Source organism: Schistocerca cancellata, unplaced genomic scaffold (genome assembly GCF_023864275.1).
Source record: "Schistocerca cancellata isolate TAMUIC-IGC-003103 unplaced genomic scaffold, iqSchCanc2.1 HiC_scaffold_426, whole genome shotgun sequence".
Classification (NCBI taxonomy): domain Eukaryota; kingdom Metazoa; phylum Arthropoda; class Insecta; order Orthoptera; family Acrididae; genus Schistocerca; species Schistocerca cancellata.
Genome location: NW_026046443.1, coordinates 1,584,718 through 1,609,008, shown reverse-complemented (window position 1 = coordinate 1,609,008; position 24,291 = coordinate 1,584,718). Strand labels below are relative to the sequence as shown.

Here is a 24,291-nt window from a genome sequence, read left to right as displayed (position 1 = left end):
GGGTAAATCAGAATCCCACTGGTGTTTGTTGCACGATTTTGGTGCGACTCGTTTATGAGTTATCGTATTTTGAAAAGTTCCCACACTGACACCTGTACAATACCTGTGGTAGCACACAGTAAAGAGCAACAAAAGTGCGTACACTAGTTGTGAGGATTCTGACCTGTAACGAGACAACTGACCATCACATGTTGTGTTCAAGGAGGAGGAGGAGAAGGAGATTAGTGTTTAACGTCCCGTCGACAACGAGGTCATTAGAGACGGAGCACAAGCTCGGGTGGGGGAAGGATGGGGAAGGAAATCGGCCGTGCCCTTTCAAAGGAACCATCCCGGCATTTGCCTGAAGCGATTTAGGGAAATCACGGAAAACCTAAATCAGGATGGCCGGAGACGGGATTGAACCGTCGTCCTCCCGAATGCGAGTCCAGTGTGCTAACCACTGCGCCACCTCGCTCGGTCACATGTTGTGTTCAACACGACCACCGGCAGTGGCAATACATGCTTGGAATAGGGTACGGGAAGACTGCTACACACGTGCTAACACTTCAGCTCCCTAGCAGGCTGCAGTAATACGTCGTTGCGTATCATCCGGTGCAACTGGTATTGTAGCGATGCAAGGGTGGGGCACCAAATTTGTCGTAAAATTCAGTAAATCACTCAACGGACAGTAGTTTTCAGTACAGGTATTTCGTTCATTCCAAGTAAGTTTCGATTCGTGACGTCATCGTCCAGACACGAGTTGACTGTAATCTGAATCCTTTTTAGCAATCTAAGTTTCTCTCAGGTGATAAATTTTATTGATTATGATATGCAAGTTCTTGAAGTTTATTCATCATCGGAAACGTTTAATTAGTAATTGCATGCCATAATTTATCTGTTTAATATAAAGGTGTTTTGATTTTTGTATGCATAAAAAAATGTGAATTTATGTGCGGCTTCTACTCTGAGAAGAGTTATCACTTAGAGTGCAAAAGTGCGTGTGTACAGTTCGCTGACCTGTGTGGTGAATTTTATTTTTATGATTTTGACTCGGATGGAGATAAATCCAGTTCCAGTTAGACTTTATGTGAGATCACGTTATTACAAAAGAGTCGTTTAGCCCATTAGGGAAAACAAACTTGCGCGCTCGATTTGATATACGTTACACGCCAGTGCGTGATCGGGCTGTCCAGATCGCATACAATAGTGGCAAATGGCTTGGACTTAATGCACTAAGTTGGAAGTTAATTTTGAGACAAGCACTGATTTTGACAAAAATGAACCGAAAGTTTATTTAAAATATCGAGGTTCACTTTTAACTGAGACACGTATCACCGTGTTGATTTCGTTGCCTAGCAACACTTTACTGCAGCTTAATTAATTTGTCAGAACGATTTGCGACGCAGTAAGTCCCATTACACACACAAAATGTTACAGTTGACCGTATGAGAGTGTCTTTCTTTCCATAAATGGCAATAAAATGGCTGTTTCAAAAGTTAAATCACCAACTGTTGCGTAACTTCATTGTATCACTACGGAACTTGTTATATCGTGTCTCTTCATTAAGAGATCCCAAGAAGCCGGCACAAACAAGAAGAAACAAGAAGAAGACTAAAAGAAGAGGCATCGATAAAGTATGTCCTTGTACAGCTTTCTCCAACGAAAAATTTTTACAGACATCAAAACCGGAGAATGGACCAGCCACCGTACATGTCCTCTGTTGTGTTGGCAGAAGAGCCAACACCGTGTTACTAGAGGAGGCCGAAATGCACGCGTTTTAGCTCACGCTGGCTGGCGTGAAGAGGGAAGAACTATACTGACGTGAGGTCTGGAACATGACAAGGAATGAGAATTCAGAAAGCGGTCGTAATTACTTCGATACTTAACTTTAATCCATTAATGATGAACGTCGCTCTTGACGGTACATGAGTCACAATATTATCTGTTCAGAAGACATAGTAACTGAAAATCGCGCCTTGCTAGGTCGTAGCAAATGACGTAGCTGAAGGCTATGCTAAACTGTCGTCTCGGCAAATGAGAGCGTATGTAGACAGTGAACCATCGCTAGAAAAGTCTGCTGTACAACTGGGCGAGTGCTAGGGAGTCTCTCTAGACTAGACCTGCCGTGTGGCGGCGCTCGGTCTGCAATCATTGATAGTGGCGACACGCGGGTCCGACGTATATTAACGGACCGTAGCCGATTTAAAGGCTACCTCCTAGCAAGTGTGGTGTCTGGCGGTGACACCACATCCTCTATATCCAATCTAGCTATCTGGAAACAATTCGTGAAGGCATACTGTGGCACTTGGTGCACTATGGGCTGGGTAGCCATCAGGTTGCTATCACACGTTTTTCTTCTGCAGTGGCACATTTTCTAACATCCATGGAAGATGTTCTGTTAGGATACTGCGATACCTGTGCACGTTCAGTTTTCCGTCTACGAAAAACAGGCCGATGAGGTGATGGTTCACTATTGCACATCACACGTTTACGCTTCATAGAAGCTGATGTTCCACCCGACGAAGCCGATGGGAATTGTCAAGAGACCAACAGTGCATGTTTCGGTGGTGTAGCTGGCCATGACTGGTAAATGTGGCTTCGCCATTAAACAAGATACATGATAAACCTGAAGTATACTGTCTTAACGCCCATGTACAGAAGTTAACACGATTCACATAATCCTTTCCATGCAGCTCTTGATAGAGAGAGATATGATCTATGTCGATGGATAATGCGTAAGACACTTGCCTGACTCATACCACGTCCTCGTGCGATTTATTTTATTTTATTTATTTACACGACAAATTTCGTAGGGCCAAATTGATGAACAAATCTCCAAGGTCATGGAACATGTCTGTACATAAAATTACAACATAAAATAACACATAAAAATAAAGTGTTTATGAACCCGAAAAAAGTCAGTCCATAAGTTTAAGTAAACGCGATCAACAATACAACAAGAATCAGCTTCATTTTTCAAGGAACTTTCGACAGAATAAGAGTGACCCATGAGGAAACTCTCCAGTTTCGATTTGAATGCGCGTGGGTTATTGCTAAGATTTTTGAATTCGAGCGGTAGTTTATTGAAAATGGATGCAGCAGTATACTGCACACCTTTCTGCACAGGAGTTACGGAAGTCCTAGCCAATTGCAGGTTTGATTTCTGCCGAGTATTAACTGAGTGAAAGCTGCTTATTCTTGGGAATAAGCTAACATTGTTAACAAGAAATGACAGTAAGAAATATATATATTGAGAGGCCAATGTCAAAATACCCAGACCCGTGAACAGGGGTCGACAAGAGGTTCGGGAACTTACACCACTTATTGCCCGAACCACCCGTTTCTGAGTCAAGAATATCCTTTTAGAATGGGAAGAGTTACCCCAAAATATAATACCACGCGACATAAGCGAATGAAAATAAGCAAAGTAGACTAATTTTCGTGTCGAAGGATCACTCACTTCAGATTCCGTTCGAATAGTAAAAATGGCGGCATTTTAAGTCTTTGAACAAGATCCTAAACGTGGGCTTTCCACGGCAGTTTACTATCTGAACACCTAGAAAATTGAACTGTTCAGTTTCACAAATCATATGCCGATTCTGTGAAACCATGCGGATCAGCTGTAACAGCAGCAAGAACATTAAATTCCCCTCTTCTGGCGTCACTAGTTTTCTTCTGTTCGTTGTCTAGGTCTTACACTACCACTTTTACGTACCTCGTTGAAGGGTCGGTAAGAGATGATCGACGCCTGTTGGGATATCTTGGAGCATAAACCATACCAGAACAAACTGCATTCTTCCTACACTCTCCATATACCATGCGCATATCGGCTTTTTCTGCATTTGTAAAACTCGTCGTCCGCTCACGACTTATTCCTTGGACTCTCACACACTGACTGACCAGCAATACACTCAAGGAACACACTAACACACTGTAAGCAAACATAACAACACCGTACCTAGCAACTACGCAAGCTGAATGACACAAAAAAGTGTCGGTGTGGAAACTTTTCGAAATACATTATCTCGTAAACGACTCGTACTATATTCCTGCAACGAACACCACTGACTTTCTAATTTTGCTACTTTTAGTTTGTTAATGCCAATAGACACTGTTCCATTTAGAAAGTGTATGTTAGCAGAGAAAAAACACTTTCAAAGTATTATTACAATAGGTTTATGGCTAACAATACGAGCCCTTGACTGCGAAACCATTCGATTGAAAACCGCGCATCAATAACACTTCCCATTTCCGCAGTACTTGTGGCGCAAGCTTTAGGTGATTCACCCTGTAGATTACAGTTAATTAGACAATTACCAATGGCCTTATACCTGCAATGCTGCTTTCTAATTACTTACGATAGAGTGAGTATTTATCAGCTACAGACGTCAAGAAATTGAAAATTCATAGATGTACCAGATCGCTCAGTCAGCGATAAAATTTTCTCACTGCAAATTATCTGTTTTGTTTATTTTCTTCTCATATTGATATCAGAATTTTTGCTACCTGCTTATTTCTTTTATTTGTCTTTCAAGTAACCGTTCAGTATTTTTATCTTTTTATTTATCTCCTATCTTTAAGTTAGGAGGGGTAATTAGAATGTCTTGTATTTTTCTGACACAAGAACTGTTTGTTAATATTATTTCAGGCTTGCTGATTAACTACATCGTCTCTGACGTTTCGTGACTTCTCACAGCTAAATGTTAACGTCAAAGAATGTCTTTAACTGATCATTCATTAATAATTACTTTAATTTTACTTTTTGTAATTTTCATTCAAATGATTCTTTTGCTTTCTTCGAGAGGAAAATATCTTACACTTTCTTTCTTTTCTATTATAAAGTAAATTACGAGTCGGAGTTTTATTTCACTATAACCCACCGTAACTTTATTTTGTTTTCGCATACAGAAGCAGTCGATAATAGTGAACTAATGACGACAGATCTCTAAACTCCAATCAGTCAGTCCGATATTTTAAAAAATATAAACAAAAATCCCGCACCCCACTATCTGTTCCTGCTTTGAAGATAACTTTCAAAAAAAATTAAAAAAGTAGTGGTACAGCCTTGACTTGTTTATGTAAATGGTTCCAATTAGTGTTATTCAACTTCCGAGGCAAGATCTTGATATTGAGTCGGCAAAAGCTTACACTCTAAGACCAAGCACCAATTATCACGTTCCTAAATTCGTTAGCGCCAGCAAAATAATACTCGTCACTTCCGAGTTACTATTACCCGGAACAAAAATAAACGAACTTCTACAATTATGAACCACCACACTGTTACCTCAGTATGTGCGTAGTTACAGTTTCCTACGTCGAACACTGAATCAGTCAGAAAGTATCAAATTTACACGCCAAGTAACAGTTACAACACAGCCATCAAAGAGCCTACAAAACGAGCACACAAAAACGAATTTAGGTAACTATTCCGATCAGTAAATGATAGCTCTTTGCAATGATAACTCATTAACCAGGGTCTGGTCTCTGCACAGTCTACGTTACTGAATTCTCGCTTCCAACGAAATATTCTCACGTTTTATCTTGTCACACTCCGCACTATCAAAAGCCAGATCTCCCTCGTTATCTGCATTATATATCACGTTAACCATTTAATATAAATTCATGGACGGAACCGGCAGTATCCATCTTTTAGCTACGCAGATAAAAAACCTAATTCATTCCACAAAGCGAGCGCTTCTGTTCCGCTCCGGCTAATACCAATATAGCTAGCAATATCTATCGTCTCGTCCAATGTACTGAAATTACGAAGCTCGTGACTGACTTAATCTCGTTCGAAACTGTTTAAGAACCATTTACCGAACAAGTGTAGAGTGATATCATTACTTTTAATGATGAATTCAGTTTTTAGAGGGACACATGGCCAGCTGCTATCAACGTAGTCTTTGACCCCCGACGCACTCACTCCGTCTGCTCACGGTAAATAGCATCTTTGCCCCTAAAGCTTGTACCTCGGCCACTCATCAGCCTGGGTCACTATAACATATTGTTCGAAGAACACATATAAACATTATACAATATTAAAATCAACACGTCTTATTTGCAATCCGTCCACTGCAACAATATGATAAGACGAAACAGGACTACCGTGACGACTCTTCAAATGACTGTTTCCTTTTGACCCGTCACACTCTCCTTTGTTCATGAAGTACGTGTTTTGTCACACTCGTAATGGCTTGCTTTTATCGTGAACCTCTCGCCCAGATCGAAGTCCCAAGCGACTGGAAGAAAGCGCAGGTGACTCCAATATATAAGAGGTGTGAAATAATGGATCCGCAAAATTACACACCAGTATCCCTAACTTCGGTCTGCTGCACAACCCTTGCACACATCAGTTCGAATACAACAAACTTTCTTGAGACTGAGAAGCTTATGTCCACGTATCAAAAAGAATGGCTCGTGCGAAACACAGCTTGTCCTTTTCTCACATGATATACTGAGAACTATGGATGAAGGGCAAGAGGCAGATTTCATATTTCTAGATTTCCGGAAAGCATTTGATACGGTGCCCCACTGCAGCATGTTTACGAAGGTTCGAGCATCTGGAATAAGTTCACAGATATGTGAGTGGCTCAAAGACTTCTTAAGTTATAGAACCCAGCATGCTGCCCTCAACGGCAAGTATTCATCAGAGACAAGGGTATCGTCAGGGAAGTGTGATAGGACCGCTGTTGTTCTCTGTATACATACAAGATTTCGCTGACAGGGTGGTCAGCAGTGTGTGATTGTTTGCTATATGCTAATGTGTCGAAGTTAAGTGACTGTAGGAAGACACAAGACGACTTACAAATTTTCTGGTTGGTGTAGAACGGATTTCCTCCAGATTTAAACTAAAATGTCTATTTCCTCATCATATGGGAAAAGCAGTCAGTTTAAACTAAATAGTCATGGTCCTGAAGTTTGGTACCACTACAACAGTTGTCTGATAAGCACGTTTCAGGACACAAGAGTTTTCAGTTGAATACCACAACGAAGCAATTGTATATAAATAGCAGTAGTTTACAAGAAAGGCCCATTTTTGCACGCTACACAGTATTTATTTTATTTTGTTTGTATAGCGATATGCGTTTCTCATTTTTAACAAGGCATCTTCAGTGGGTGTCCTGGAAAATTCCATGACTTTTTTCGTTGTCACTTATTGGTTACAGATTTAAATACAGTCCATGGAAGTTCTTTTATAAAAAAAAATGAGAAGGTACTTGGTGAAGCTGTTTGAAAGCAATGCAGATTTTCGTCATGTAGAGAACTGGTTTAAAGCCTTTACTTTCCCGTGTAGTCACTGTGCATTTGTATCATAACATTTCAACAGTCATGTCTAGAGTGTCATTAGTTTTTGTAAGTGTTGCCAATTTTCCCGCTTATTCATTTCATTAATTTTTTCTGACTGTATGTCCATGTTTGCTTTTTAAATTTTTTTATTTTTTATTTTACTTGATTTATTTTTATACTTAGGGAACGAATAGGATTTGTGATCACAAATTCTACTCCCCCCTTAAGCGAAAAAATAAAAAAAAATGCATACAACCAGCCTGCAGAGGCAAACTGAGAAAACATCCTTACTCGCACTCCACGTACCGCTCAGCGGCGCGTAATTCAAAAACATTGTATCGGAAAAGCTTCATGCTTAATACCCTCGATTCAAGTTTGACGTCAGGTACCTTCACTATGTATTGTACGTGGCTTGATAAGTATAGATTAGAGGGTTTCTTACCATTTTACTTTAATGCTTTATATTACGCTACAGAGTTTGTATATAGAGTGGCGAATCGTCAGATGGCCGTCTTGTTTGTTCCAGACCACTCGAGATGTACAATTAGGTAGCGTAGCAAAGTGAAATGCAGTCGGCTATCGGCTATAACAGGATATCGATCCTCCACGTGACACTAAGTCAGCACTTCTAGATTTATATTTTATACAAGGCTAAAGCGAATACCTGTGATACTGAACAATCTGTTGTGAAGTTGTTTGCAGGTCGGAAGAATGCAGAGAATAATGAAATATTAGCCGTTTACTACAGTTTTCTTGGTGATCCGAAAATAATGAGAATCAAAAAATGGCTCTGAGCACTATGGGACTTAACTTCTGAGGTCATCAGAACTACTTAAACCTGACTAACCTAAGGACATCACAGACATCCATGCCCGAGGCAGGATTCGAACCTGCGACCGTAGCGGTCGCGCGGTTCCAGACTGTAGCGCCTAGAACCGCTCGGTCACTCCGGCCGGCTAATGAGAATCGATCAGGCAAATTTTTATTTGTTTTATGTGAGATGTTCATAAGCCATTTCAGTTTTTTTTTCTGGAATGTTCGTTGCTGAGGTTAGTGGCCTCAAAGCGTTGAATATCTATTTTTCAGACCCAATTAATTTTCAGTTACTTATTGTGGACCTAATAGCTTTGTCTTACACTGGGGAAAACCAGAAAATTTAGGGTCTCTAGTAAATATGTATCTAATTGTTATCTTATAATTTTAAATTATGCATTGTATTAACGTGATGACGTAGTGTGCCGGCCGCTGTGGCCGAGCGGTTCTAGGCGCTTCTGTTCGGAGCCGTGCTGCTGCTACGGTCGCATGCTCGAATCCTGCCTCTGGCATGGATGTGTGTGATGTCCTTATGTTAGTTAAGTTTAAGTAGTTCTAAGTCTAGGGGACTGATGACCTCAGCTGTTAAGTCCCATAGTGCTTACAGCCATTTGAACCATTTGGCGTAGTGTGAATGTAATTATTATTATTGGGGAGGGAGGAGGTTGACGCTACATACGAAGTATAGTGTGTATATACTGAGACAGCATAGCCTGTCTACACTGAGGTGACAAAAGTCATGGGACAGCGCTGTGCAAATATACAGGTGGCGGTAGTGTCGCGTACACAACGTATAAAAGGGCAGTGCATTGGCGGAGCTGTCATTTGTACTCAATTGATTCAGGTGAAAAGGTTTCCGACGTGATTATGGCCGCACGAGGGGAATTAACTGACTTGGAACGCGGAGTGGTACTTGGAACTAGAGGAATGGGACATTCCACTTCGGAAATAGTTAGGGAATTCAATATTCCGAGATGCACGGTGTAAAGAATGTGCCGAGAATATCAAATTTCAGGCATTACCTCTCATTACAGACAACGCCGTGGCCAATGGCCTTCACTCAACGTCCGAGAGCAGCGGCGTTAGCGAAGAGTTGTCACTGCTTACAGACAAGCAACACTGTGTGAAATAATCTTTGCTAACAGCACGACGTCGTCTCTTGGGCTCGTGAACATATCTTTTGGGCCCTGGACGACTGGAAAACTGTGGCCTGGTCAGATGAGCCCCGATTTCAGTTGGTAAGGGCTGATGGAAGGGTTCACGCGTGGCGCAGACTCCGTAAAGCCATGGACCCAATTTGTCAACAAGGTGGTATGCAAGTTAGTAGTAGCTCCATAATGGCGTGGCTGTGATTACATGGAATGGGTCCCTTGGTCCAACTGAACCTATCATTGACTGGAAATGGTCATGTTCGGCTATTTGGAGACATTTGCACCCATTCAAGGACTTCATGTTCTCAAACAACCATTGAATTGTCACAGGGCGACAACTGTTCGCTATTGGTTTGAAGAACATTGTGGACAATTCGAGCGAATGATTTGGCCTTCCCGTTCGAACGACATGAATCCCACCGGACATTTATTGGACATAATAGAGACGTCAGATCGTGCACAAAGTCCTGTGACAGCAGCACTTTCGCATTTATTGATGGCTACAGAGGAAGAACGACTCAATACTTCTGAAGGGACTTTCAGCGACTTGTTGACTGCATGCCACGCCGAGTTACTGCATTACACAGGGAAAAAGGAGATCCGACACGGTATTAAGAGATATCCCATGATCTCTGTCACCTCACAAGGGAACATCCCCATCGCACCCCCCTCAGATTTAGTTATAGGTTGGCACAATGGATAGGCCTTGAAAAACTGAACACAGATCAATCGAGAAAACAGGAAGAAGTTGTGTGGAGCTATGAAAAAAATAAGCAAAATATACAAACTGGGTCGTCCATGCGTAAGATAGGCAATATTATGGGCAATGTGAGGCAAGGAGCGCCGTGGTCCCGTGGTTAGCATGAACAGCTGTGGAGGTCCTTGGTTCAAATCTGCCCTCCACTGAAAATTTTGCTTTCTTTATTTTCGCAAAGTTATGATCTGTCCGTTCGTTCATTGACGTCTCTGTTCACTGTAATAAGTTTAGTGTCTGTGTTTTGCGACCGCACCGCAAAACCGTGTGATTAGTTGACGAAAGGACGTGCCTCTCCAATGGGAACCGAAAACATTTGATCGGAAGGTCATAGGTCAACCGATTCCTCCACAGGAAAACACGTCTGATATATTCTATACGACACTGGTGACAGCATGTGCGTCACATGACAGGAATATGTTGTCTACCCACCTAACTAGTACACTTGGCGAATGGGTGAAAAGTTTCTTCTACCTTGCCCGATTTAGGTTTTCTTGTGGATGTAATAATCACTCCAAAAAAGGTGATGAAAACATAAGAGTTTTTCACATAAACTGAAAATAAAAAGTTAAAATTTTCGGGCGAGGGAAGACTTGAACCAAGGACCTCTCGTTCCGCAGCTGCTCACACTAACCACGGGACCACAGAGCTCCTTGCCTCACAATCCCCTTATTATTGCCTATCTTACGCATGGACGACCCAGTTTGTATATTTTGCCTATTTTTTCATAGTTCCACACAACTTCTTCCTGTTTCCTCGATCGATCTGTGTTCAGTTTTTCAAGGCCTATCCACTGTGCCAACTTATAACTAAATCTGAGGGGGGTGCGATGGGGATGTTCCCTTGTCAGTGTGAATGAAAGTGTGTCGCAGGCAGCTTCACAGGAAGAGCGATACTGAATCATTGAGGAGTCGTGATCCCCCTTCCGTGGTGCCTGTCCAACAACTGTGAAGTGCGTCGACAGTGGGCATACCAAGGTGCATATAATACGCTGCCCACAGTCTACCTTTGAAGTGCAAGGGAAGGAACGACAGATGTGCTAATTACCAGGTAACAATACACAGGAAGGTGGTACCAGAAGCACGACTGTGCTTCATTTCAGTTACCAGCTTAAATTTCATACGTCTAAATCGTGACTTTCTTGCGACGTTGCGTTCAAAAGGAAATTGCTGATTTTCAGTGAGAGTAACATGTGTGTCCCGTAGAAGTCATTCTCCTTCTCAGGATAATGTTCCTAATTATTGCCGGTCATAACTGAGATCTTGCACGACCAAATAAAATTAATATCTTGATAATGATAACTGCCTGTATTTAAATTCATTTTTTCTTTTGTTCATGTACTGGAAGTTGTCCAGCACTGAAGCAGTGAATTCTAAATTCGTGACAGGCGTATTACTACGAGTACTTGTTTGTGCACGAGACCTGTCGCATTGACATAAATGAAATGTGGCTCTTTGCTTTTACTAATGTCCAATTATTTGTATGTGTTGTACGACTGCGTGTGTGAATGAAGGTGAACATAGCGATATGAACAGAACCGAGCCGCGCGGGATTAGCCGAGCGGTCTATCAGCGCTGCAGTCATGGACTGTGCGGCTGGTTCCGGCGGAGGTTCGAGTCCTCCCTCGGGCATGGGTGTGTGTGTTTGTCGTTAGGATAATTTAGGTTCAGTAGTGTGTAAGCTTAGGGACTGATGACCTCAGCAGTTAAGTCCCATAAGATTTCACACACATTTGAACATTTTTGAACAGAACTGAATGAGATTTGACTTTTCACTTGATCTTGTCTCTATTCAAGACTGTTGCCTGAAATCCGCCCTGCCTGTTGTCGTTAGTGCCTTTAATTGTTTGTGCTCAGTTAAAGACGAAGTTTTTAAGCTCTTCGGACCATTTCAAAGTTCAATTATGGGGACTTTGTTAAATTTTTTCGCGCTATTCTTACGTAGTTTCATCGTTAAGACGACGCAGCTCGACAGGATAGTACGCACTTCATCTGTTCACACTGATAGCCTTTTATAACAGTTTCATAAAAGGTTTCATACTTCGACATAGTATTTGGCGGCGCGTTAGCAAAACAAACCTTACTGAAAGTGACGCACTTTGAGCGATCTTTGATACGATGCATCGCTGAAACTGTATATTTTCGCATTACACAAGTATAAATACCAAAGCCACAAAATATGGCATGTTACCTTCGCAGACACTGAAACTAACATGGCAGGTGCACGTTTTTATTCTGTCAGCCAATCGCAGGAAAGAACACCGAAAATCAGATGACAAGACATATAACTGATGTTGTGGTGAGGTGATACCTAAGACAACAGCTATTTGGAGCCAGCAATTTAAATTTTTCTTATCTTCGTAGAGTTTCTAGAAAGCCAACAACCCAATGACTTAAACGCCTTTCCCATCATCCGGCATATATAACGTACACCAGAACAAATCAAGTTATTATCAGGTATATGGCATGTACAAATATGTACATCCGCATCTGCAGGACGGAGTTTAAATTCCTAAATCACGGCTACTGTGTGACTATCACTAATGTAATGTTCTGTCTTTATCACAGTTTATTTTCACTGACTACACAACTTTAATGCGTTTCGAACAAAGTCATCATCAGTAATCTATCAGATAGAAAACAAATGAGATGTAGTTTTATAAGGCTAAAGCACGTACTTTAACATGTTGTTGTTGTGGTCTTCAGTCCTGAGACTGGTTTGATGCAGCTCTCCATGCAGTAAAGCTGCATGCCCTCGGGAAAAATTACGGTTGTAGTTTCCCCTTGCTTTCAGCCGTTTACTTTAACATATAAGTAGAAAATAAAAGTTGAACATACCACATTAAAAGGATATAAACACGCAATATTTCGTCAATATTATTATGGTATAGAACGTACTGTAGACTAGTGCTATGTTTTTGGCGAAATAGTCTGCCTTCGATACAGCAGACTATATGCCTAATAGCATATTTTTAGAGTTACGTTCGAACATTAATGCTGAAAGAGTACTGATCTAGCACAGCTTTAAGACAGGTTGCCTCACAAAACAGCCAGCACTTTCCTTGTTATGTATTCCACAGCATGCACCCGTGGGCCCTTAACCCTGTCATTTCTGGTAACTCGATTGAGCTTTCAACATTCTAATCACAAGATCCAGTCCCACGTCTATTCATAATTTGACGTACAGCCTACGTTATATGGACTCCTGTCTTTCTTGGGTTACATTTCTGCAATATACTGTATCTAAACTCCTATGGCATTTTACTCTCATCATAACTAAACAGAGCGTCCCAGGAGGCATGGTCAATATTCAGGGTTATAATGGGAACCGTCATCTGAAGCATTTCAAGCAAAAAGCTTCATTTGAGCATATGCCCTACTCAGAAAGGTTTCCGAGGTAAGACAAATTCAGTGTACATTGCTACACATTTGCTGTATTAATCAATACATTGTCAGGTTTACACATGTACAACAGTTACTAAACATTACAATATGCGTTTTACAAAGTATTAATGTTCTGAAAGCTCTGGTAAGTACTCTGCAATCAGGAATTTGACGTGTCTTAAAACACCAACGATATTCCTCTACTGCAGCAGGAGCACTACCATCACAGAAACCGCAAAAATACACCATGTCTGCGTACTCTTCACTAGCGTAGATGTGAGACATTTTAGACAGCGCATGAACAAACCCATTTAACGGATGCTTCTCCCTGATGCACTCTCAATTGCTCAGACTACACTCACAACACACCACGGACAAATGCACGTTCAGTGGGCTAGCTTCAAGCAGAAATACATCCCGAGCAAAGAGATTGAAATCAACGAGATTGACTGGACTAGAATAAAACATCAATGAGGTTGGGACTCATAAGCTAGCTCGCCACCAGCCAAAAACAAATGTACATAACATGCTTTCTATCTCGGAAACCATTCAGAATGTGAAGTTTTTGCCCCAAATGAGCGTTTCTGTCGTATCCCTGCATATTGAACATTTCTTCTGGGACACCGAGTATAAAATGAACACTATGACTATCACATCACTTAACGAACGACACACAATCCACAGCACCCGCCTACATGGCAGACGTCAAATCGTTTCAGCAGCGGCAACTCACAATGTAGAAACTATCAGCTGCACCATTATCATCACATTTTTACATTCTTCTAGAAAATTTCATGTTTATTTTTTCATCTATGACTTTTTGTGATGATGTCTCATATAAAAAACATTTTTATTGTGCCCACAGGATGTCTAGAGCTGCAGACACCTCTCGGCACCCTCAGATCGGATGCCAATCTTGTGGTCTCGGTAAGTACTAGCCATAATTCACTGTTTTAAGTGTCCTTGTGTTTCGTTGGTAAGATATCGTAATTACTGCAAAGGCTGTAGCACAGTAAGCGTAAAATTGGGTCGCAGCCCAAACTTCTCTCCTGTACAGCCGAGTAAAACACACTAGTTAAAATAGTGAAGTTATATTCTGGACGAAACATGGTTGAAATATACTTTCAGATATCCTGATCTAAGTTTTTCGCAGTTTTTCTGAATCATTTCGGATGAACGCTGAGATGCGTTATTCTAAAACGTCAACCCCGATTTTGCTTTATTTATATGTTTATGCACTTATTTTCTCTCGTTCATCCATTCCCACTTCCTCTGTGAGGAAACTCTACAATATGCTTAATACATAAGCAGGGTAATGATCGTAGTAGATGTATTGATGACTATAATGAATTTCAGAAATTAATGCCTTATTAATATTGTGTTAAGTGATTTCCCAATTATGTTCTTGTTGAATGTGAGTAGTGACATTTGACAGAAATGTATGGCAGCAGCACAGAATGAATGTGGAGAAGAAATTGACTTGCCAGACGAAGAGCGGGAATTAATGGGATGACGTTAGCAGAGGAAATGAAAGTAAAAAAAAAAAAAAAAAAAAAAAAAAAAAAAAAAAAAAAAAAAAAACAGGAATAGAGAGAGACGTGAAAAGCGTGGTTGCTGTTGACAGTGTGACAGAGGTAGTGATTCACTGTTGGACTGAAGGAAAACAGCAGGGATATACTGAGAAGGATTCTGTGCCTTGCTCAATTCGATCTGGTTGTATCTGTGCTTATTCACCTTGACGTCGATGTTAAGTCAGTTCTTCCGACTGAGAATCACTGTAGGAATATTCCCTACTGGGACGTATTCCGGTTTAGTCTACAAAGTGACGTATTTTGATTTCAATCGTGTTGGTGGAAGAAACTGGCATCGCTAGAATTCGGCCACGCAAGAAGAAGGGCAAATGACGGGCGTATTCTGTTTATTGTACTCCAGCGTGATAGATTAAATATAAAAATCATTCCAATTTCAGAGCTAGCAGGGAAGATCTTGTCCATTGTGATTGCTTTTAATATCACCTCTAAATAGGCCCTACCTAATCAGTGTGAAAGACTTCGGAAGTTAGCCACTATTTTTGTGTTGAGTCCTCGTCGCCAAATGTGGGGTATTGCCCACTCGTCTCGTTAGGGCGCCTAAAAGGATTCTGTGTTCTCGGAATGCTATACAACAATTCAAGCAAATAACATTAACAGTTATTTCAATAAAGCAGATTAGCAATACTTAACCTCGAAATAACAACGGTGTCGCAAGCTATGGGCGACATGCAACATAAATCAGAATCCTTGCTACAATCAGTGTTCATGCAAGTTTGACACACAGTTTGTGGATCACTAATAACTGTTCTCGTAGCACGATCTCCTAGGCCGTTCTAATACTCTGCGAATACAGTCCACTAATGTCCAGCCGAGGTTAGCAGCCAGCAGGAGAGGCGCTTATATTCACTACTTGTAGAGGTCGCTGCTGTCGTGGCGCGGTCCTTGTCGTCGCCTCAGCGCCTTCTCTAGCCTAGCGTTCTTCCTTTTCGTTCTGACGCTTGTGGTTACGCCAGAACATTTTGTAATTGGATACTACATTTAAAGAGAGCTGTCATTCTATACACTAACTGGGAATACTGTCCAAGTCTTTCTGAATTTCCTTAAGACCGTCCAGAAACGATACTTTTCTGTGCACAGCATTGCCGCCAACGAAGTTGTGCATATTAAGAACATTTACAGTTTGATAACGCTTCCTTATGGTACACCGTATGTTACTTTCGTTATGTTGAGCATTCACGTCCAGGTGAATTATAAATTCATCAGATTAGTAATTTATCCTCGAAACTATTCCGTGCGATCATTTCCTGGATCGACAGTGCGATACTCTCTCAAACGCCCTTCTGAAATTTAGGCTGCACGCCCGAAATTTTATGGGACACATGTAACCTTTTCGACTGTCAACAATAAACTAAATATTCAAATAACTGAAAATGCAAGCATACTTCAGTAACATGTGTATCAATAAAGTGAAAAAAATAACAATCGGATGTATGAACACCACGAAATTAAAAAGTTGCCGTTTCTTTTTGATCGCACCTAGTATGTTCTCTGAGTCTCCAACAAATGCGTTGCACGGTAACTTGAGGTGAGAAAGTGTTGTGTGTATACAAAAGCCCTTTGTACACAGTCGTGGAAGCAGAGGTGTGGGTACAGCTGTTGTTGGTGTTGCAGGTGCCGGCGGGCCAGGCGACGGCGCTGTCTCAGCACCACCTGCAGCTGGTGGCCGCCGGCGCGGCGCCGCAGGACGTGCTGTTCCACGTGCAGAGGGCGCTGGCGGCCGGCGAGGGGCGCCTGCTGCACGCCGACCGCCCGCTCGCCCCGGTAAGTTTTACCTGCCAACGAGGTTACTCCCCACACGACAACCTCTCTCCTCAGAATCGACTACTCGTCGTGGGTGCGCGTTACACGCTTGAGTGTAACTCAGTACCCAACCACGTCGCGAATGGGTGATTTTTTTTTTTACTTTATTGTTATTTTAAACCTATACAACAGGCAGGCTGTCAGCAGCACACTACGCTGCTCTTCAGCCATAGAATATACAAAGAGCAAAAACAGTGAGAAGACACATAAGTGACAGAACGGTGGGCAATAAAACAGGAGACACATAGAGACAAACACGGAGCCGTTCACACTCGTCGATAATCCACACTGCTAACTGATGAGACGACACACAAACACTGAAGATGACGATGGCACTGGTGAACGATGGAGTGTGACGGCGAACACTAAGCACTAAACACGACGGCACACACGAAACACTGATGGCGGTGATCTCCGGCGCGCGAATGTCCACTTAGCGTGTGCGAGTCCAGGGACCTGCCAAGAGGGGAACAGGGGTGAGGTGGGGGAGAGGGGAGAAAAAGGATGCCAATGGCCGAGGAGACGGGGGCAGGAGGAGAGGGGCAGGGGAGGTGAAGCCCGGGGGAGGAGGGGGGAGAAAAGGAGGAGGGAGGGAAAAGGGAGAGAAGGGAGGGAGAGTGCCCAGAGGAGCAAGCACAGGAGGAGGGCGGGAGGATCAAAGTTGGTAGGAGGGGTAGATGGACGGGAGGAGGGCATCATCAGGGAGGGGGAGCTGGCGGAAGCCACCTTGGGAGAGGGTAAGGAGGGTGGAGAGATGGAGACCGGGTGGGACGTGCGAATACAGGCGCGGCAGCGGGCGGGGGTGGGAGAGGATCGGGGAGACGAGCGGGTGAGGAGGATCAAGTTTATGGGAGGTGTACAGGATCCGTATCCTTTCAAGGAAAAGGAGGAGGTGGGGGAAGGGGATGAGATCATACAGGATCCGCGTGGGGGAGGGGAGACGGATGCGATAGGCAAGGCGGAGAGCATGGCGTTCAAGGATTTGGAGGGATTTATAAAAGGTAGGGGGGGGGGGTGGAGATCCAGGCTGCATGGGCGTAACAAAGGATAGGGCGGATGAGGGATTTATAGGTGTGGAGGATTGTAGAGGGGTACAGACCCCACGTACGGCCGGAAAGGAGCTTGAGGAGACGGAGGCGGGAACATGCCTTGGCTCGGATTGTCCGGAGATGGGGAGTCCAGGAGAGGCGACGGTCGAGGGTGACGCCAAGGTACTTAAGGGTGGGAGTGAGGGCGATAGGACGGCCATAGACGGTGAGATAGAAATCAAGGAGGCGGAAGGAAGGGGTGGTTTTGCCTACAATGATCGCCTGGGTTTTGGAGAGATCGAATGGGTGACGTACAGCAATGTATATACACTGAAGCGCCAAAGAAACTGGTATAGGCACGCGTATTCAAACACAGAGATATGTAAAAGGCAGAATAAGGCGCTGCAGTCAGCAACGCCTATACAGGGTGGTCCACTGATCGTGACCGGGCCAAAGATCTCACGAATTAAGCGTCAAACGAAAAAAACTACAAAGAACGAAACTTGTCTAGCTTGAAGGGAGAAACGCTCTGGTTGGCCCGCTAGATGGCACTGCCATAGGTCAAACGGATATCAACTGCGTTTTTTTAAATAGGAACCCCATTTTTATTACATATTAGTGTAGTACGTAAATAAATATGAATGTTTTAGTTGGACCACCTTTTTCGCTTTGTGATAGATGGCACTGTAATAGTCACAAACATATGGCTCATTGTTTTAGACGAACAGTCGGTAACAGGTACGATTTTTTAAATTAAAATACAGAACGTAGGTACGTTTGAACATTTTATTTCGGTTGTTCCACTGTGATACATGGACCTTTGTGAACTTAGCATTTCTGAGAACGCATGCTGTTACAGCGTGATAACCTGTAAATATCACATTAATGCAATAAATGCTCAAAATGATGTTCGTCAACCTCAGTGCATTTGGCAATACGTGTAACGACATTCCTCTCAACAGCGAGTAGTTCTCACATGCATTGACAATGCGCTGACGCATGTTGTCAGGCGTTGTCGGTGGATCACGATAGCAAATATCCTTCAACTTCCCCCACAGAAATAAATCTGGGGACGTCAGATCTGGTGAACGTGCGGGCCATGGTATGGTGCTTCGACGACCAATTCACCTGTCATGAAATATGCTATTCAATACCGCTTCAACCGCACGCGAGCTAGGTGCCGGACATCCATCATGTTGCAAGTATATCGCCATTCCGTCATGCAGTGAAACATCTTGTAGTAACATCGGTAGAACATTACGTAGGAAATCAGCATACATTGCACCATTTAGATTGCCATCGATAAAATGGGGGCCAATTATCCTTCCTCCCACAATGCCGCATCATACATTAACCCGCCAAGGTCGCTGATGTTCCACTTGTCGCAGCCGTCGTGGATTTTCCGTTGCCCAATAGTGCATATTATGCCGGTTTACGTTACCGCTGTTGGTGAATGACGCTTCGTCGCTAAATAGAACGCGTGCAAAAAATCTATCCTCGTCCCGTAATTTCTCTTGTGCCCAGTGACAACATGCGTCAGCGCATTGTCAATGCATGTGCGAACTACTCGCTGATGAGAGGAATGTCGTTACACGTATTGCCAAATGCACTGAGGTTGACGAACATCATTTTGAGCATTTATTGCATCAATGTGATATTTACAGGTTATCACGCTGTAACAGCATGCGTTCTCAGAAATGCAAAGTTCACAAAGGTACATGTATCACAGTGGAACAACCGAAATAAAATGTTCAAACGTACCTACGTTCTGTATTTTAATGTAAAAAATCGTACCTGTTACCGACTGTTCAAAGTCGTCGCCATGCAATTCCTGGTGCATTAAAATATGGTACGGGTGCAATCGATGTTGATGTAGCATTCTCAACACCGACGTTTTTCAGATTCCCGGTTCTCGCGCAATTTGTCTGCTACTGATGTGCGGATTAGCTGCGACAGCAACGAAAACACCTGCTTCGGCATCATCATTTGTTGCAGGTCGTGGATGACGTTTCACATGTGGCTGAACATTTCCTGTTTCCTTAAATAAAGTAACTATCCGGCGAACGGTCCGGACACTTGGATGATGTCGTCCAGGATACCAAACAGCATACATAGCACACGCCCGCTGGGCATTTTGATCACAATAGCCATACATCAGCACGATATCGACCTTTTCCGCAAGTGGTAAGCGGTCGATTTTAACACGGATAGTTGATCACGAAGCAAATACCGTCCGCACTGGCGGAATGTTACGTGATACCACGTACTTATACGTTTGTGACTATTACAGCGGCATCTATCACAAAGCGAAAAAATTGGTCCGACTAAAAGATTCATATTGCTTTACGTACTACACGAATATGTAATAAAAAATGGGGGTTCCTATTTTAAAGAACGTAGTTGATGTCCGTTTGACCTATGACAGCGCCATCTAGCGGGCTAACTATAGCGTCATCTGGTTTGCCCCTTCAAGTTAGACGAGTTTCGTTCTTTGTAGTTTTTTCGTTTGATGCTTATTTCGTGAGATATTTGGCCCGGTCACTATCAATGGACTATCCTGTATATGACAGCAAGTGTCTGGAGCAGTTGTTAGATTTGTTACTGCTGCTACAATGGCATGTTATCGAAATTTAACTGAGTTTGAACGTGGTGTTATAGTCGGCGCACGAGCGATGGGTCACAGCATCTCCGAGGTAGCGATGAATACGGGATTTTCCCGTACGACCATTTCACGAGTGTACCGTTTTATCAGGAATACGATAAAACATCAAATCTCCGACATCGTTGAGACGGGAAAAATATCCTGCAAGAACTGGACCAACAGCGACTGAAGAGAATAGTTGAACGTGACTCAAGTGCATCCATTCCGCAAATTCCTACAGATTTCAGTGCTGGGCCACCAACAAGTGCCAGCGTGCGAACCACTCAACGAAACATCATCGATATGGGCTCTCGGAGCCGAACACCCACTCGTGTAACCTTGATGATCGCACGACGCAAAACTTTACGCCTCGTCTGTGCCCGTCACGCCGACACTGGAGCGTTGATGGCAGGAAACATGTTGCCTGGTCGAACGAATCTCGTTTCAGATTGTATCGAGCGGATGGACGTGAATAGTATGAAGACAACCTCATGACTCCATGGACCCTGTATGTTAGCAGGGGACTGTTCAAGCAGGTGGATGCTCTGTAATGTGTAGGGTGTGTGCAGTTGGAGTGATATGGGACCCCTGATACGTCTAGATACGACTCTGAAAAGTCACAAGTACATAAGCATCCACTCATGTCCATTGTGCATTCAGACGGATTTGGGCAATTCCAGCACGACAATGATGATGATGATGTTTGGTTTGTGGGGCGCTCAACTGCGCGGTCGTCAGCTCCCGTACAAAGTCCCAATTTTTTCACAGTCCAATCTAGCCACTGTCACGAATGAGGATGATGATGATGATGAAATAATGAGGACAACATGAACATCCAATCTCCAGGCAGAGAAAATCCCCAGCAAGGCTGGGGATCGGACCTGGGACCCTGTGATCCAGAGGTAGCAACGCTAGCCGTTAGACCACGAGCTGCGGACACAGCACGACAATGCTACACCCCACACATCCAGAATTGCTACAGATGGCCCCAGGAACACTCTTCTGAATTTATACACTTCCACTGGCCACCAAACTCCCCCATACATGATCATTCCCATTATCTGGGATACCTTGCAACGTGTTGTTCAGAAGATATCTCCATCCCCTCGGACTCTTTCGGATTTATGGGCAGTTCTGCAGGCTTCATGGTGTCAGTTCCCTCCAGCACTACTTCATACATTAGCCGAGTCCATGCCACGTCATGTTGCGCAACTTCTGCGTGATCGCGGGGTCCCTACACGATATTAGGCTGGTGTACCAGTTTATTTAGCTCTTCAGTGTATGATCATCGTAACAATAAACCTGATGTAAACATTACGTCATGTATTCTACCGCGTTTGCTGGTATGTTATCGGATTTCGTTTCACGTGGAGCGGAAGCCAAGGTGTCTCGGTTTAGTCAAGTACGATCATAAGGATTCGTTTCATGCATGCGCAGATCGATAGCGGATAATATCGGACAATACCGCATTTAAGTTGGACAGCAGTGACTGTCCAGCTAGTCTAGCTATTCTGCAGTGATATGAGCAGTTGCAGTTACGACGTAAAGAGAGACGGAGGGAGAAACAATATAGCTTCGAATGTAATTTAATTTTTAGAGAGAATGAAATAATATTCGACAGAACTCCAACAATGCCGCACGCTTCTTAGAGAATCAGACAGAAAGCATACCATGCTCTTGTACTTAGCTATCGCAGTATTGTAATTAGAAACAAAAGTGATGAAAATTTCTAGCTTAAAAGCAGATGCAGTACTTCTCCGCAAGATACAGGGTGTTTCAAAAATGACCGGTATATTTGAAACGGCAATAAAAACTAAACGAGCAGCGATAGAAATACACCGTTTGTTGCAATATGCTTGGGACAACAGTACATTTTCAGGCAGACAAACTTGCGAAATTACAGTAGTTACAATTTTCAACAACAGATGGCGCTGCGGTCTGGGAAACTCAATAGTACGATATTTACCACATATCCACCATGCGTAGCAATAATATGGCGTAGTCTCTGAATGAAATTACCCGAAACCTTTGACAACATGTCTGGCGGAATGGCTTCACATGCAGATGAGATGTACTGCTTCAGCTGTTCAATTGTTTCTGGATTCTGGCGGTACACCTGGTCTTTCAAGTGTCCCCACAGAAAGAAGTCACAGGGGTTCATGTCTGGCGAATAGGGAGGCCAATCCACGCCGCCTCCTGTATGTTTCGGATAGCCCAAAGCAATCACACGATCATCGAAATATTCATTCAGGAAATTAAAGACGTCGGCCGTGCGATGTGGCCGGGCACCATCTTGCATAAACCACGAGGTGTTCGCAGTGTCGTCTAAGGCAGTTTGTACCGCCACAAATTCACGAAGAATGTCCAGATAGCGTGATGCAGTAATCGTTTCGGATCTGAAAAATGGGCCAATGATTCCTTTGGAAGAAATGGCGGCCCAGACCAGTACTTTTTGAGGATTCAGGGACGATGGGACTGCAACATGGGGCTTTTCGGTTCCCCATATGCGCCAGTTCTGTTTATTGACGAAGCCGTCCAGGTAAAAATAAGCTTCGTCAGTAAACCAAATGCTGCCCACATGCATATCGCCGTCATCAATCCTGTGCACTATATCGTTAGCGAATGTCTCTCGTGCAGCAATGGTAGCGGCGCTGAGGGGTTGCCGCGTTTGAATTTTGTATGGATAGAGGTGTAAACTCTGGCGCATGAGACGATACGTGGACGTCGGCGTCATTTGGACCGCAGCTGCAACATGGCGAACGGAAACCCGAGGCCGCTGTTGGATCACCTGCTGCACTAGCTGCGCATTGCCCTCTGTGGTTGCCGTACGCAGTCGCCCTACCTTTCCAGCACGTTCATCCGTCACGTTCCCAGTCCGTTGAAATTTTTCAAACAGATCCTTTATTGTATCGCTTTTCGGTCCTTTGGTTACATTAAACCTCCGTTGAAAACTTCGTCTTGTTGCAACAACACTGTGTTCTAGGCGGTGGAATTCCAACACCAGAAAAATCCTCTGTTCTAAGGAATAAACCATGTTGTCTACAGCACACTTGCACGTTGTGAACAGCACACGCTTACAGCAGAAAGACGACGTACAGAATGGCGCACCCACAGACTGCGTTGTCTTCTGTATCTTTCACATCACTTGCAGCGCCATCTGTTGTTGAAAATTGTAACTACTGTAATTTCGAAAGTTTGTCCGCCTGAAAATGTACTGTTGTCCCAAGCATATTGCAACAAACGGTGTATTTCTATCGCTGCTCGTTTAGTTTTTATTGCCGTTTCAAATATACCGGTCATTTTTTAAACACCCTGTATGTGTGACGCAAAAGCGTACCGCAGGGATTTCAAATGGTTCACATGGCTCTAAGCACTATGGGACTTAACATCTGAGGTCATCAGTCCCCTAGACTTAGAACTACTTAAACCTGACTTACTTAAGGCCATCACACACATCCATGCCCGAGGCAGGATTCGAACCTGTGACCGTAGCAGCAGCGCGGTTTCGGACTGAAGCGCCTAGAACCGGTTTTTTTTTTGCTTTCTTTTTTTTTTTTTTTTAATTTCTGGGCGGAAGTCACAAGACATTCGTTCAAGTTGATAGTTGATTCCTTTACTCAGTTTTTTATTACAGAGGGCGAGCAGCCTTCTGACCGAACACGCTGAGATACCGCGCCGGCAAAATCGCTCGGTCGCAGCGGCCGGCGCAGGGATTTCACAGTATGGTTAAACATTAAGTATTAGCTTGAAGTCATTCGTCTGATACTCTCTCAGTTTCTTCCCTATCCGATCGGAGAAAAACATTTCAGTACTGGAACTGTCATCTGCTACATTGATAACGAGTCGGTGAACAACAGAATCAA

General features: G+C 43.3%; 1 protein-coding gene across 1 annotated transcript in view; it reads left to right on the top strand.

Moving 5' to 3' along the window:
• The window catches only part of LOC126124779 (extracellular matrix organizing protein FRAS1-like), a 452,648-nt gene that overhangs the window by 207,412 nt on the left and 220,945 nt on the right, over nt 1–24,291 (top strand). The window contains exons 3-4 of the mRNA XM_049915125.1: nt 14,233–14,294; nt 16,571–16,720. Of these exons, the coding sequence (XP_049771082.1) occupies nt 14,233–14,294; nt 16,571–16,720 (212 nt within the window). The remainder of the gene's footprint in view (nt 1–14,232; nt 14,295–16,570; nt 16,721–24,291) is intronic.